Source organism: Dipodomys ordii, unplaced genomic scaffold (assembly GCF_000151885.1).
Source record: "Dipodomys ordii isolate 6190 unplaced genomic scaffold, Dord_2.0 Scaffold35, whole genome shotgun sequence".
NCBI classification, from domain to species: domain Eukaryota; kingdom Metazoa; phylum Chordata; class Mammalia; order Rodentia; family Heteromyidae; genus Dipodomys; species Dipodomys ordii.
Genome location: NW_012267251.1, coordinates 8,024,690 through 8,040,486, shown reverse-complemented (window position 1 = coordinate 8,040,486; position 15,797 = coordinate 8,024,690). Strand labels below are relative to the sequence as shown.

The following is a 15,797-nucleotide window of genomic DNA, read 5'->3' as shown; positions in this document are numbered from 1 at the left end:
ATGATCACAGTTAGCACTGAGTTAGTGCTCACAGTGCCCACATAGGTTTGTTTTCCACTTCATGCGGGCATTGCTAGAGTAGGCAGGCAGGCAGGCAGTCCAACACAACCAGGAGCAAATCCAAGCACAACTTCCAGACCAACCAGACACCACATAGTCCTTATGAAGGGCAGCTTCAGAACACTTGAAACTCATTAAAAACCATATACACTTTCTTTTCTAATTAAAAACCACTGTTTTTTGAGTTTTGAGGGAGGGCAAGTCAGGCTACCCTCAAACTCAGATCCGACTTTTGCCACCCAAGTGCTGGGTGGGATTGCAGGTATGTGCTACCATGCCCTGCCTCTACTTTACTTACAAGCATAATCAATACTGAACATTTTTTTCAAAAAGTCTTCTTGTACAGAATTTGATAAATTGAAAATAAGTTGGTTGTGGGAAGGTTTCTGATGACCAGGATCAAGATACAGTAGCCCTAAAGGTTAGGAATTTGTATCCAGCATCCTCAAAACTAAAACATAGCATGGCCTACTTTCAAAGTGGGTATGTATTTTACCATGTCCTTCAATCCATAACACATTTCACTGGGAAAAGATGGTGCTGACTCTGCATAAGTCTTCTCATACATCATCATGTTAGGGGAGATGAGGGGCTAGTAGAAAATATGCATTTCTGTAGTATACTTGGTATGAAAAGTAGACCTCTACAACTTAATCTTAAAAGGAATAAGTTCCAGGAGCTTTTTATTGTTTCATCAACTGTACACATATAACCAGGTAGAGAAGTCCCCAATTGATGATCATGTCTCACTGTTATCTGCCCTTTGGTCCTTCATCTTCTAAGCACTTTTCTTTTAATGATATTAGACATTCACTCTGATCACAACGCAATCCAAGTGTGTATAAATAAACGCAGCGTCATTTATCCTCCTCTCATGTTCCTTTAAATAGAAAATAGTGCTCAATGTCTCTTCATGGCCTACTTGGCCACAATTGTCCCACCTATAGTTGTAAAAACAGATTGTATGTAACTTGATCTGAAATCCTTCTTGAACTACAGCTCATTCGGTTAAAGAAATCCTGGGAAAGAAATCTATTGATATTGTCGATAGTCTCCAAAAGGTGAGGATGGCAACTGGCTTGCAGGCAACTGGGAGGGGTCTTCAGCAAACTGAGGACCTGCAATCCAGAAACAAAATGGAGTTTTGAGAGAATGTGAGAATCATGCATTAAAAAGAACATGTCTCTGGAGAAAGTGACCCCATCGGATTAAAAATTAGGTGCTACTTAACTGCAACCTGAATTTCTCTACAGATCTGCCTACCTCCAAGTTCAGTGTAACATGATGGACCAGTCTTCCTAATGCTTCCGAATGGCAACCAAGGACATTACATCACATGGACGCATCAGATCAAGAAGGAACCACTCCTAAAGCAGTTGCTGCAAGAAGTTGTGATCTATCAAGACTGGAAGAGTACACTAAAACATGTACTTTGTCTTTTGGTCTTTTAAAACATGTACTTGTAGCCCGGTGCCGGTGGCTCATACCGATAATCCTAGTTATTCAGGAGGCTGAGATCTGAGGATCCGGTTTGAAACCAGCCCAGGCAGGAAAGTCCTGGAGACTCTGATCTACAATTAATCACAGAAAAAGCACAGAGTGGTACTGTGGCTCAAGTGGTAGAGCACTAGTCTTGAGCAAAAGGAGCTCAGGGATAGCACTCAAGCCCAGAGTTCAAGCCCCAGGACAGGCAAAAAACAACAACAAAAAAACCCAAACATGTACTTATGTCTGTTTTATTTCATTAGATTATATGTGTTCTTGATGTAAATGCAAAAGATTTCTTCCTGACTTACCACAGATGTCAACTTTGCATGGTACTTAATAATAAAGGAATCACTAACCTCTTAAAAAAAAGACTGGCCCAGCACCATGGCTCACGCCTGTAATCCTAGCTACTCAAGAGGCTGAGATGTGAGGATCACAGTTCAAAGCCAGCCTGGGCAGGAAAGGCCGAGAAACTCTTATCTCCAATAAACCATCAGAAAACCGCAAGTGGCGCTATGGCTCAAGTGGTAGAGCACTTGCCTTGAGCTGAAGAGCTGAGGGAAGAGTGCCAAGGCCCAGAATTCAATCCCCATGGCCAACCAAAAAAAAAAAAAAAGACCAGAAGACGCTCTCCTACCTCTTGATGTATTGTTCAATAGCTTATTTAAAATTCTTTTCTCAAAGTTTAAGTACCATAATCCTGTTTTAGAAGAACTCAGCAATCCAACTTTATATAAGCAATTATTATGGAAGGGACTCTAAAATGAGAAGACAGCCCCCAGCTTGCTACACAACAATCACAAGTTTGGTGTTCAAAGGACAGAGCCTGGGACTAGGGGAAAAAAATACAAGGCTCTTACAAGACTTTGAGAGAAAATTTAAATCTTTTTTTTTTCTTCCCCTTCAGGGAAACTAAAGTAGATGAGAAAAAAAGCAAAAAGAAAGAAAGAGAAATAAAGTGGAAAAATGCCCTGAAGCTTTCCAAGTACTTCACTCCATGATACTTTTTTAATTCAATATGAAAGTACTATCCATTATAGAAAACTTCAGAACGCTGGGTAAAAGAGACAAGTCAAAGATACACATCATTACCACTTCAATATAATTCTAGCCAATCTTTTTACATTCTTTAAAAACCTTTGTTGTCAACTACTGTTTTTTTTTTTTGCTAGTGCCAGGGCTTGAACTCAGGGCATGGGCTCTGTCCCTAAGCTTCTCTGTGTTCAAGGCTAGAGCTCTACCACTTGAGCCACAATGTCACTTTTGGCTTTTTCTCTTTAAGTGATACTAAGCAATCAAACCCAGGGCCTCATGCATGCTAGGCAAACACTCTACCACTAAGCCACATTCACAGACCTGTCGACTACTGAACACTACTTCAAACATCTGAAGAATGACCAGAAATTTCTCAGACTAGGTAGATGAACACCGTTGACATCTGAGCTATATGAAGAAAGACCAACAAATTAAGTAACCAAAGCATTCTTTATCACTGTGGCTAGCTAAACATAATGGATATGTTTTTCAACATAATAGTTACTTTTTCTACTAGAAGCTGAACCTATTACTATAGTCTTCATAATACACAGCACATTAATATTTAATAGAGATATCAGCAACTATCCAATTTTAGCAATAAAGTTGTTCCCTCATGACATCAGGAAACCATTCCAAAGTGTCTGAGATATGATATTGAGAAAGAAAACTCACCATTGGGAAACTGTGCAGAGGCAAATCTTGTCAACAAGATACCAGCTCCTTCAATTAAAGCTAGGAGAATGCCTCCCATTGCTGCTGACCCAACCATGGCCACCGGTCCGTCTGAAGACATACATCAGTAACAAAGACTACTTTAAACAGCTGTCCATATGGTGATTTGCATCTTCCATTCCTAAACCCACATTGCAAACTACATCCTACAGGTCCAATTCAGCCCACTGCCAGCCTTTGTAAATAAAGCTATACTGGAATACAGGCATATTCTCCCATTTATGTACTGCTTGTGGAGGCTTTCATGCCAGAATGGCACAGCTCATTGACTGTGACAAAAACCACAGTCTACAAAGCCTATCTGAAGATTATTTTTGTTTGTAAACAGCCCAAAGGAATTCTCATTTGCCCTCAGTCCCAAAGATTCAGAAGATGGCTTAAAATTTTTTATTCCTAAGAATCCTATGTGGTCTGTAGGATTCATGAAAACAGAGCATGGAAATTCTGCTCAGTGACACAGCCAATAAATGGCTCAAAATGTTCTTAACCACTGTAATATATGGTTAAGAACTCCCGGGGCTGTGAAGGTGGCTCAGTGGTAGTGCTTGCCGTGCATGCATGAGGCCCTGGGTTCGATTCCTCAGCACCACATAAGCAGAAAAAGCCAGACATGGTGCTATGGCTCAAGAGGTAGAGTACTAGCCTTGAGCTGAAGAGCTGAGGGACAGTTTCCAGGCCCAGAGTTCAGGCCCCATGACTGACAAAACAAAACAAAACAAAACAAAAAGACTCTATGCTCTCAAGAGCTGGGAATGTAGCTCAGTAGTAAAGTGCTTGCATAGCATGTGCAAGTGCCTGGGTTTAATTTCCAGCACTGGAAAAACAAAAGGAAATCATATAGTTTAGCTATAAATCCCAGCATTCAGGAATTTGATGCAGGAGGATCAAAAGTTAGAATGTGTCCGGGTTGGGCTACTTACCAAGTCCCTGTCTGAAAAAGCAAACAGCAACAAAAAGTACATTCTCAAGCATTCTAAGTAAACACACCCCTCCCCGACCTTTTTTCAAATCACCACATATATTCACACATGCATGCTATACCAAATGAAGCAATGCTCAGCTAGCTTTCTATACTGCAGATGTCATCACGTGGAAACCGATGGCTTCCACTAAGGTGTCTGTAATGACAGCTTACTTCTGGCGGCCAGGATGGCTCCCGTTAAGGCACCACTAGTGATGGAGTTCCAGGGATCTTCTTTTCCTCTCACTTGAACCATACTACAGTCAATCATGGAGAACAGACCACCCCAAATGGCAAAGCTACCTATTTTATTAAAAAAAAATACTAATTTCAGTTTTTGTTTTTACCTTATATTATCAAGTATAAATCTAAATACCACTTTCTGTTTAAATCAATACTGAACAACTATCAAAACACTTACCTTTAAATAAAGCTTGACTGTACTCTATCAGCTAGAAAATTAGAAATGGGCCAACACTTCTAAGAAAGCACACAAGGGGCTGGGAAGGTGGCTTAGTGGTAGAGTGCTTGCCTAGCAAGCATGAAGGCCTGGGTTCCATTCCTCAGGATCACATACACAGAAAAAGCCAGAAAGTGGTGCCATGGCTCAAGTGGTAGAGCGTTAGCCTTGAGCAAAAGAAGCGCAGGGACAGCGCCCACACCCTGAGTTCAAGCCCCAGAACTGGCAAAAAAAAAAAGAAAAAAAAATCACACAAGGACTGAAGATATAGCTTTTTTTTTTTTTTTTTGGTCGGTCGTGGGGCTTGAACTCTGGGCCTGGGCACTGTCCCTCAATCTTCAGCTCAAGGCGAGCGCTCTACCACTTGAGCTACAGCGCCACTTCCGGTTTTCTGGTCGTTTATTGGAGATAGGAGTCTCATGGTCTCTCCTGCCCGGGCTGGCTTTGAACCGCGATCCTCAGATCTTAGCCTCCTGAGTAGCTAGGATTATAGGCGTGAGCCACCAGCGCCTGGCTGAAGATATAGCTTTGAACTAAGCCTCTTGCCTAGCATGCCAAGGTCCTGGGTACAATCCAAGACCGCAAAACAAACTAAAAAGAAATTAGGCAGGCCTAAAAGAGGTTGTAAATGTCTAAAACTCTATAAACTCTGAAGCTTGAACTCAGGGCCTCAAACTACTACTTGGCTTTTTTTGTGCAAGGCCGCTGCTCTACTACTTTAGCCATAGCTCCACTTCCAGTTTTTACTGGATAGCTGAAGATAAGAGTCTAATACACTTTTTCTGTTCAGGCCGACTTTGAACTTCAATTCTCAGATCTCAGCCTCCAGCCTCCTGAGTATATAGGATAACAAACATGAGCACAAGAGTCTAGCTTAAAAAGGGGTAAACTTTTTCATAAAAAGATTATCTCTGTTTAAACAACAATAACCAAACTAACTCACCCTACTACCTCCTTTTCTTTTTATAATTTTGCTTATTTTTATTTTCCCTTTGCTCACTAAGTGACACTTAGTCTATGAAAAACAATGATGAAAGAGGGAAAAAAAACAGTTATTCTGGAATGTACTATAGGCATAATCAATGCATGCTGAAGTGGCAAATGGAATGCTACAAATAGTTAAAATGATGAAGTGCCAAATGAGCCGACCTTCCCTCCCTCCTCCTTGTCCTTCATTACTGAAGCACAAAGCTAAAATCAACCTTAACCAGATTTCTTTGTACATAAATTCCACCTAACACACACATATACACAAAACAATTTTGTAAAATAAACAAAGAACCCTACACACATATACTAGTAAAAGCAAAATCTAGAAAAAATACCACCAAGACTTTAACTGTCAGCCATTTTGGGTCATATAACAGGTGGCATGATTTGGGTTTTTCTAAATTAAATACACTTATCTGTGTCAAGAGTTGTTATATTGAACAAAACCTAAGTCAAGAACCTACAGGAGTGCTGTGGCTCAAAGTGGTAGAGCACTAGCCTTGAGTTAAAAAGCTCAGATACAGCACCCAGCCCTGAGTTCAAGCTCCACAACCAAAAGATTAAATTAAATTAAATCAACTTAGCTGGGTGCCAGTTATGCCTGTTAGCCTAGCTACTCAAGAGGCTGAGATCTGAGAAGTGTGGTTCAAAGCCAAAGTGGGCAGGAAACTCCAGGAAACATTTATCTCCAGTTAACCACCAGAAAGCTGAAGTGGCTCTGTGGCTCAAAACCTTGAGCACGAAAGCTCAAGGACAATGCCTAAGCCCTGAGTTCAAGCCCCACAACCAACGAAAGAAAGAAAAGAGAAGGGAGGGAAGGGAGGGGAAGGGAGGGGAGTGGAGGAAGAATGGAAAGAGGGGGGAGGGTGGGAGGAAAGGAGGGAGAGAGGGGAAAGGGAAAGGGAAAAGGAAAGGGAAAGGGAAGGACAGGGATATGGTCTGTGGTAAGTTGTTAAATCAAACTAAAACCATTAACTCTATAAAATGGTGAAAATAATAACAAAACTAAACCAATAACTAGAATAACCAAAAGAAAGAAAAAAGTTTTCTAGGCATAATGGTGCACACTTGTCATCCTAGAACTTGAATGAAGCAGGATGACTGCAAGTGTGGGGGCCAACCTGGGCTGCAGAGCAAGACCCTGTCTCAAAAAACCAGGCAGGCAGGTATGGAGGGAGGGAAAAAGGGAGACAGTATGGTTCCATCTTCAAATAAAAAGGAAAGAATAGTCTTATACAAATGGAAAAGTTCTGCTTACCTCCCAACTGGGGAGCCCTGGTTTTAATAGCTGTCAAACTCCCTCGTAGTCTGTGGTTCACTCCCTATAATAAAACAAATCTAAGCGGATCAATATAGAATGCATTCGGACTAAATACACTTCTAATCCACCCACAAGGCCACCTGCAATATTACCAAACCATGGGTCCAAGGGATGACAAGAGAAGTCCATCCACTTACCACAGGAGAATTTCGAAAACCTTTAATGGCTTGGAAGATGCCACCACCTATGGTACCCATTGTAAAGGCTCCACCACAGTCATCCACAATTCTCCAAGGGCTGAGAACAGATGAACAAAAGATCACCTTATTTCCTATCCATGATCCATATTTTGGTAACAGAGTAAGGGATATAGCAGATCCCAAAGCAGGATTCATTGCAACCAATAAATGTTTGGCCTATCAAATATAGACAAAGATAACACCTACTGAACTCATTCATATCATATTCAGCCTCTAGTCATCTAACCAAGAAAGAATGGAATGGACATTCACTTTTTTCTTGTTAAGGTATGTTTTCATGAGATTCGAGGACCAACCTGGACTCAGACTCCCAATTCCACAGTCCTCCTGTTTCATTCCCAAGTAGCTGGGGTTACAGGATGGAACCAGTGAACCAGGTTTGACTTCCTATTCCTTTTGTTTTGGGTTTTGTTGAGACCAGAGTCTCAACAAGAGTGGCTAGAATTCAAGATACTCCTTCAGTCTGTGAGTACTAGGAATACAGGCATACAATCAAGTCCAGCCTGATTTCCTAATTCATTCAGTTAACAACTGATATCTGCTATAATCTATGTCTGCTATAAGTCAGGTATTGTGCTAAAGCAAATAAACAAATACAGAAAAAAATTACACTATAATTAATGATGCTGATTCTCCAGCCACAGTAAATTTTAAATTAAAAAGAACTCTGAAAACTCAATATAGATAAAAGACAAAATTTTAAAGTCTGCAATTCTTGAGCAATTTAATAAGCTGGAGGCCAACAATTTAAGAGATTAAAATTTTAAACCCAGTTTCCAAATGTAGCACTGCAATTAATGCCACAATATAATCTGAGTAAACAAAACTGAATAGTAGTACAAAACTATTACTCTAGGATTCTGTTATAAAAGCCCATTCATTTCAACCCATTATAAGTAAAAGACTAAAACAGTTTTTACTACAAAATTAACAACATAAATACACTGCTTCAGGACACATATACTACATGTCACTGGGATTACAGGTGTGTCCCACCATTTAGGGCTGAAAACATTTTATTTTTTTTACACTTTCTTTGTTTGTGCTGATACTGGAGCTTGAACTCAGTGACTGAGTGCTGTCCCTTAGCTTTTTCCACTCAAGGCTGGCTCTTTACTACTTGAGCTACAAGTCCCCTGTCAGCTTTTTGGTTGTTATTTAGAGACAAGTCTCATAGAATTTCCTGCCAGAGCTGGCTGCACACCATAATCCTCAAATCTCAGCCTCCTGAGTGAATTACAGGTGTGAGCCATCAGTGCAGGGGACAGGAGAATTTTTTTTTTTTGGGGGGGGGTCAGGTCGTGGGGCCTTAACTCTGGGCCTGGGCCCTGTCCCTCAGCTCTTCAGCTCAAGGCTAGCACTCTACCACTTGAGCCACAGCGCCACTTCTGGCCTTTTCTGCTTATGTGGTGCTGAGGAATTGAACCCAGGGCCTCATGCATGCAAGGCAAGCACTCTACCACTGAGCCACCTTCCCAGCCCAGAGCTTTAATTCGACAAAATTACCTCTCCCCAACTTGTGTCATTACACCATATCCAATAGCCATTTACAGTGAATTAGCCCTACATATCCGTGCATGATAAAGTGGGCAACTGTCTTTGAAGGAGTTAAGTGTGAAGAACCAGGAGGTGCTGAAACATACCCTGTGTGTTGTGGGGGTGGACATCAGCGACAGGGCTACTGTTAGGAAAGCAGTCAATTAAAAATTCTAGATGCCTGAGATAACTTGACTCTTGCTCTTACAAGCAGAAAGATGGTGACCAACACAATTTCACTGATGACCCTATAAGCTTTAAACTCAAAGATAACCTGGGCCTTGTAGTAGCTAAAACGCTGTTGCACAACTATGTGCCTGTTTTACTCATGCTAGCGAGCACAGAGCTCTGATTCAGTAGGTGCTGAATGAAAACAGGTGCACAGCTTTTCAGAAGACACATGAGACTAACTCATCCTCCCTCCCCCCCCCACACACCTTGTTCCTTCCCTCCCTCACCAAGGAAGAATTTCAAGCCAGGGACAACGCACCAGCCTACAGGAGGTCATCCAGACCCCTTGGGTGGAGTCCACGCTCCGCTCATCTGGAGTAACTCACCCTACAGACACACGACCCTCTACAAAGCAGACTGCAAGAGTGACACCTCCTCTGCCCCGGTCTATCCTCCCTCCCTGGACCAGGGACGCATCCAAGGTCACCTCAGCGGGCAAGGGTGGAGGCCCAGGCCCTCCACCAGACCGACGGCCAGCGGCGTCTGACGGGCCCCGGCCGCCGGGCCCACGCCCGGGCCTTCCACTCAGCCGGCGCAAGGTCACGCGGGGCTGGGCTGGAGGCGCCCGGACGGAGAAGGCAGCAGGCCGCTCACAACCGCCCTGCCCACGCTGCCCAGCCCGGCCGCGGAGGAACGCCTGCACCCTGGGAGACCGAGAGCGTAAGAGGAAGAGGACGGCCAGGCCGGCGGGGGAGGCTTACCACGGCTCTCGGGCATACTCCTCCATCTTGACTCCAGACGCGCGGGTGACGCCGGGCCAGCGGGGCGGAAACTGTCCTCAGCGGCGGAAGTGATCCTGAGTGGGAGGGCGTTAAGGTCTACAGCGATTGGCTCGCGCTGTTTCCCAGAACAGCCAATAAAACGTGGGAATCCTGGGGGCGTGGCGTGGGCGTGGCCCGGAAGGCCGTGAGTCCGCTGTGTGCGCGCAGGCGCAGAGAAACTGCGGGACCGAGTTCAAGTTACTGTCCCTGAAGGTTCCGTGGCCTGAGTTAAACCTGATCTTAGTCCGCTAAGGTTCACTGGACTTGCTAAGCACTGTACGTTTGTTGTTGTTGTTGTTTTTTTAGGGGTTTTGCTGTGGCTGTTGATGTTTCTTGAGCTGTGAATCCTTAGCAAATACTCAGCTCCTTTAGGACAATTCCTTATCATCAGTGTCTGGAAAGTGATAAACAGTGTTTCTCAAATTGAAGTACTGGAACCGTCTGTGGCCAATTTGGGACCTTCGATTTGGAGGACGTTACCTCCAGAGCTTCCTCTGGCCCTCCTCATTAATGATCACTAGGAGGTGTAAGGGTGGTTTTGCCTAGAGACTGAAGGATTGGCTCTTTTTAGCTTTCAGTCAAAAAAAACCCAATCATGCTAGCTGTGAAGGGCGCTTTTGACTTTACAACGTGTCTATATTTGTATTGCCAAGGTCGCAGGACCCACCACAAGAAGACCACCGAGAGTCAGACTCTACAGCTGTTTTATTTAAACGGGCTGCAGCTCTGGCCTCTTCCTACACTCGACACAGTGGAGCCCAGGAAGAGAGCCCCGAGCTAAGGATTTGCAGGTCTTATATAGGCACACAATCAACCAGCTGTTTTGATTACCACCACGTGTTGCTTTGCTAAGCAACACCACACACGTGGTGGTCACTGCCTCAAACTTTAACCTTTCATATTTATTTTGACTTTCAGTTTAGTTTAGTTTTCAGTGCTGGGGAATCGAACCCGTGGTCTCACACATGCCAGGTCAGCGCTCTAACCATTGAGCTATAGCCCCTATATTTATTTTATGAAAAGTCACGCTAATACAAATAACAGACTGCACAAAGGGTGAGATATTTCCAAGCTCTTGGAAATAAGATAATTGAATTGAACCTGTAGAACCACAGATTATCCACAAAATGCTTACTCTGTCAGAAGAGCATATCAAACTAGTGACCTAAATGATGGAAGAGGTGACATTAATCAAGATGCATTGAACTCGTAAATTAACATGTTGAATTGAAACGCCTTTATACAACTACCCAAACATAATAAAATTAATTAATTAATTTAAGATGTGACCTGTACTGCATAGTGGGCCTTCATATTTTAGCACAGGAGATTGGTAGTCTCGTGGGACAAGGATGCTTTGTCTAGTCTTATTCAGGATCTTTTGCCTCTTTTTTTTGGGGGGGGTCCGGTCGTGGGGCCTGAACTCTGGGCCTGGGCGCTGTCCCTCAGCTCTTCAGCTCAAGGCTAGCACTCTACCACTTGAGCCACAGCGCCACTTCCGGCTTTTTTCTTTTTTGCTTCTGTGGTGCTGAGGAATCGAACCCAGGGCCTCAGGCATGCAAGGCAGTGCTCTACCACTGAGCTACCTTCCCAGCCCCCTTCTTTTGCCTCTTAAAGAAGGTATGTGTAGTTGCTAAGAGCTGAACAATTAATTAGGTATCATTAACTCACAGTTGACAGAGCTCTTTGTCAGAGATTTTTGCTGTTCCTTGGCCGCAAGAACCCAATCTCTTCCAAGTTCTTATTCCATTTTCATTATTCACTCTTCTGAGTAATGCCCTAGCCTGTGCTCTTAACTTTTCTTGTCCACTGGTTTATTAATATTGGTTTATACATCTGCCTCGTGTGAGCTTGGTTTTTTGTTTTGATTCAATCATCAGGAATAGTTAGGGTTCTCCAAAGAAACAAAGTCAACAATTGATCAATCAATTGATAGATAGATGATAGATAGACCAACAGAGTTGACTCATGTAACTATGGAGGCTGAGAAATCTCATGATATATTTATCTGTTAGCTGGAGACTATAGAAAGCTAGTGGTGTAATTCCATCCACGGCCAAGTAGCTGAACGACCAGAGAAGCCACTGGTGTAAATCCTAGTCAAACTACAAGAGAAGATGAGAAATCTCAAGTTAGTAGTAATTGGGGAAAGAAGGGAGAATTTCTCCTCCACCTTTTGTTCTATTCAAACTCTCAATGGATTGGATGGATGATTCCCAATCACATCTGGCAAGGAAGTCTACTGAGTCAATTCCAACGTCATTTGCATGAACACACTGGCCCACTCTAGTTGACATAGAATGAGCCATCACAGCAAAGGCATTGAGCTCCTGAGTTTATAAGGATAGGCTATGGTTGTTCAACTGACTTCATTCCAATAGCCCTTACCCTAAAAAGAGTTAACTGTTACCTGTTAACTTTTATGAGAGACTTTGCTAAAGTTGCCATCAGTCTTAGACTTCTCATTTTCTGCTCTCTGTGTGTGTGTGTTGGTTCTGAGGCTTGAACTCAGGTCCTCGGCTCTCTTCTTGAGCTTTTATGCTAGTGTTCTACAGCTCAAGCCACACCTCTACTTCAGCAATTTTTTTTTCAGAGCTCAGGTTCAAATGCTCCCCATTTCCTCTTTTTTTTTTTTTTGCAGTCAATTGGTAATTGGAGATAAGAGTTTCACAGATTTTTTGCCTAGGCTGGCTTTGAACCATGATCCTTACATCTCAGCATCCTGAATAGCTAGGATTATAGGCATGAACCACCATCGCCCAGCCATAAGTACTTTCTATATACTCATTGTCCATTTCTTAAAGTTCATATAGGTGAAATGTCTAGGTCACATATCACAGATCTGAGCCCTTGTCCTTTGACCACAGAGCCTACTATCCTCTGTTCCTGAAATTTTCCTTTGCTGGTTCTCCACTCCCTACCCCTTGAGAGTCCCCTAAGCATGAATGGGTTCTGAATCCTCATTGTCCCTTGCCCATCCCACCACACATTGAATGGAGCTTAAAATATCTTTTTTCTTATTTCTTTCCATCCTTCTAGCCACAAGGCTTGCTTTTGCCTGAGCAACAGGCCAGCCCACAATCCAGGATCCCAAGAATGAATTGTTTTCAGGTGGAAGTAGATTCTGCACTCAGAGTGCTTTGGTTATTTTATGCACAGGCTGGCCTGGGCTGTCATCCTTCTATTTCTGTTTCCCTCATAGTTGACTGTGCCCAGTCATTGGTTAAGGCAGAGTGTTAACTTTCCTGCCTCGGCTGGCTTCGAACTATGATCCTCAGATCTCAGCCTCCTGAGTAGCTGGTATTATAGTCTTGAGCCACCAGCCCCCAGCCTCTGAAAATTATTTCTTAGTGAAGGATTGAGTTAGTCAACTTTTATGTTTCTGTGACAATACTTGACATAATATAATGAGGCGGGGTTTATTTTGGCTCATAGTAGCAAGATTTCAGTCCCTAGTCCCTGGTTCCATTAATTCTGTGTCTGTGCTGAGGCAGGACATCATGGCCGCCGGGCCCTGGGGCAGAGGCTGCTGTCCACCAACAGGAGGCAAAGAGAGGGAAGGACCAAGGACAAGGTGTGAACTTCAAACTCAAGTCCCTTGTGACCCATTTCTTTTAGCTGGGACCTACTTCCCAAAGTCTCTACTATCTCCCAAAACAGTGTCACCAGCTGGGGACTAAAGCAATCAACACATGAACCTATAAGAGTTCATATTCAGGGGCTGGGAAGGTGACTCAGTGGTAGAGCGCTTGCCTTGCATGCATGAGGCCCTGGGTTCGATTCCTCAGCACCACATAAGCAGAATAAAGCCGGAAGTGGCGCTGTGGCTCAAGTGGTAGAGCGCTAGCCTTGCACTGAAGAGCTGAGGGACAGCGCCCAGGCCCAGAGTTCAGGCCCCATGACCGGACCCAAAAAAAAAAAAAGAGTTCATATTCAAACAGTACGGACTTGTCTTCACAGTTAGATCATAGGCTCCAAAATGGCGGAGAGGGCACTGATTTGTACTTTAGTCATGCCTCCTGCTCTCAGGAGCACATGGGGGCATTCCAGAAACATCTGCTCAACGGCTGGTCAACACTGGACAATATCAATACAACTGCCAGGATTCTCTAAGCCCCTCTCCCACTCTCCTTCTCGGGTCTACCTGCCTCCCATCTGTCCTCCTGTCCCTGCAGTCTGCACCCGTCCCCCCATGTTAACCTTCACCTGAAGGCTAATGGGACGGCCAGGTTTTAGTCCAGACGATCTGTAGACTCAGCAAATGCTGATCAAGTGACTGCCTCTCTCTCTCTGGCTTAGGGTGGACAGACGCCAGGAAAGATCGAAGCATCTACCCTGATGGCTTGGTTACAGCAGGGCTTCTAGAAGGGATTTTGTGGCAGGAGGGAGGGGGCAGGAGATTGAATGTCTCTGAGACTTGCGCAGAGCAGCTTGACGGATGAGCAGTGGATAGCCCTAGCGTGAAACACGCCAGACCTGCTGCAATCGTATCTCCCAACAACCCAGAACTGTGTTTTCCTGAAGACGAGCTACAGCGTGCTCTGGATTTACATGTGGGTAGTGTCTGTGGCTCCTCCTCCACTCTCCCTAGGGAGATCTGTTTACAGATGCCCAGGGGAGGAGGAAGCAGGTAGGGACTGAAGGATGACCAGACTCCCTTCCCAAGAGCCAAGCTCTGTGGAAATGGACAGCCTTTTACATTTCAATTCTCTTCTTCAGAGTTCCAGTTTTCAGTTGGAAGGATTCTCTCTCTATACTCTCCTCTTCTCAACTTTTCTCTCTTCTCTCCTTTCCCTTCCTCTTCCTCCTCCTCTTCTTGTCTTCTTTGTCTTCACTCTCTTCCTCTCTCTCTCTGTCTGTCTGTCTCTGTCTCTCTGTCTCTGTCTCTCTGTCTCTGTTTGTCTCTCCGTCTCTCTGTGTGTGTCTCTCTCTCCAAAGTAGCTATGCTGTGTGGATGGGGCCAGAGCCTCTGATAATCAGTGTCCAGGTTTAGAAGAAGATGGACAGGCTGTGTGATTAGGAGAACCCCTCTCATCTGGAATTGTAATTCTCTTTCCTCCCCCACCCCCCCAGCCTGGGCTGTAAACACCTGGGAGTCCCCAAGCACATTACCAAATACAGTAGAAAAAGAGTCAAGGAACGAAGCAGTGGCTACAGCAACATCTCTCCCTGTGATAGGAAAGTAAAGAGTGTACTGGAACGGGGCCTGGCCGCAGGCCACCCCATTTACAACCCCCCAGGGCCCCATTCCTGCTTTCCTGGGTCTCTATGGCTGTGGTCGGCTTCTGCCAGCTTTCTACATTTTTGTATCTTTTTCTCATTGCGTGGCCCCCTTGTCTTTAAAAGGCTAAACTGCTCTGTACTAAATTTGGTCACGCAGCGCTCCAAGATTCCCTGGAATGTCCTCAAGTTTCAAACAGCTCTGACAGTGAGGCAGGCCCGCCCCCCGGCTTGGGGATTGGCTCCTCTGCTTGGGGCCAGGCAGCTGTCTGGTCTTATTGGCTGCTGGTTAGACCAGGGCAACGTCCACTAGCCTTGGGCGGCAGGGAGGCTGTTGCTGGATCCACTGAACACCTGTGACAAGCCAGGGCCAAGGAACTGCAGTCCTCAACCAGCTGGAGGGTTTGCACCCAAACTCGTTAAGCTCCATCTCCAGACCATCATCCCCGGTCCCTCCCCACCCCACCAGCACGCCTTGTAACCCCGGCAAAGCGCTACAACCACTTCACCAAGATGTCCAAAGTAGCCAAGTATCGCCGGCAGGTGAGTGAGGACCCCGACATCGACAGTCTGCTGTCTACCCTGTCCCCTGAGGAGATGGAAGAGCTTGAGAAGGAACTGGATGTGGTGGACCCCGATGGCAGTATCCCCCTGGGGCTGAGGCAGAGGAACCAGACGGACAAACAGTCCACGGGTGCCTACAACCGGGAAGCCATGCTCAACTTCTGCGAGAAGGAGACCAAGAAACTCATTCAGAGGGAGCTGTCAATGGATGTGAGTGACTCACCGGGAGGGAAAG

At 44.7% G+C, this 15,797-nt stretch overlaps 2 protein-coding genes across 2 annotated transcripts in view; one reads left to right on the top strand and one right to left on the bottom strand.

Annotated features, from left to right (window-relative positions):
* Positions 1-716: 716 nt before the first annotated feature.
* Timm17a (translocase of inner mitochondrial membrane 17 homolog A (yeast)) lies at positions 717-9,793 on the bottom strand. Its single transcript, XM_013017346.1, has 6 exons — positions 9,719-9,793; positions 7,188-7,287; positions 6,988-7,051; positions 4,454-4,582; positions 3,259-3,369; positions 717-1,178 (listed from the first exon to the last, which is right to left on the bottom strand). Exons 1-6 carry the CDS (start codon positions 9,742-9,744, stop codon positions 1,093-1,095), a joined length of 516 nt encoding a protein of 171 aa, XP_012872800.1. The 5' UTR covers positions 9,745-9,793; the 3' UTR covers positions 717-1,092.
* A 5,537-nt stretch (positions 9,794-15,330) lies between these two features.
* Positions 15,331-15,797, top strand: part of Lmod1 (leiomodin 1 (smooth muscle)) — a 35,208-nt gene continuing 34,741 nt past the window's right edge. Inside the window, exon 1 of the mRNA XM_013017360.1 lies at positions 15,331-15,772. Coding sequence (XP_012872814.1) covers positions 15,512-15,772 — 261 coding nt within the window. The 5' untranslated portion in view covers positions 15,331-15,511. The remainder of the gene's footprint in view (positions 15,773-15,797) is intronic.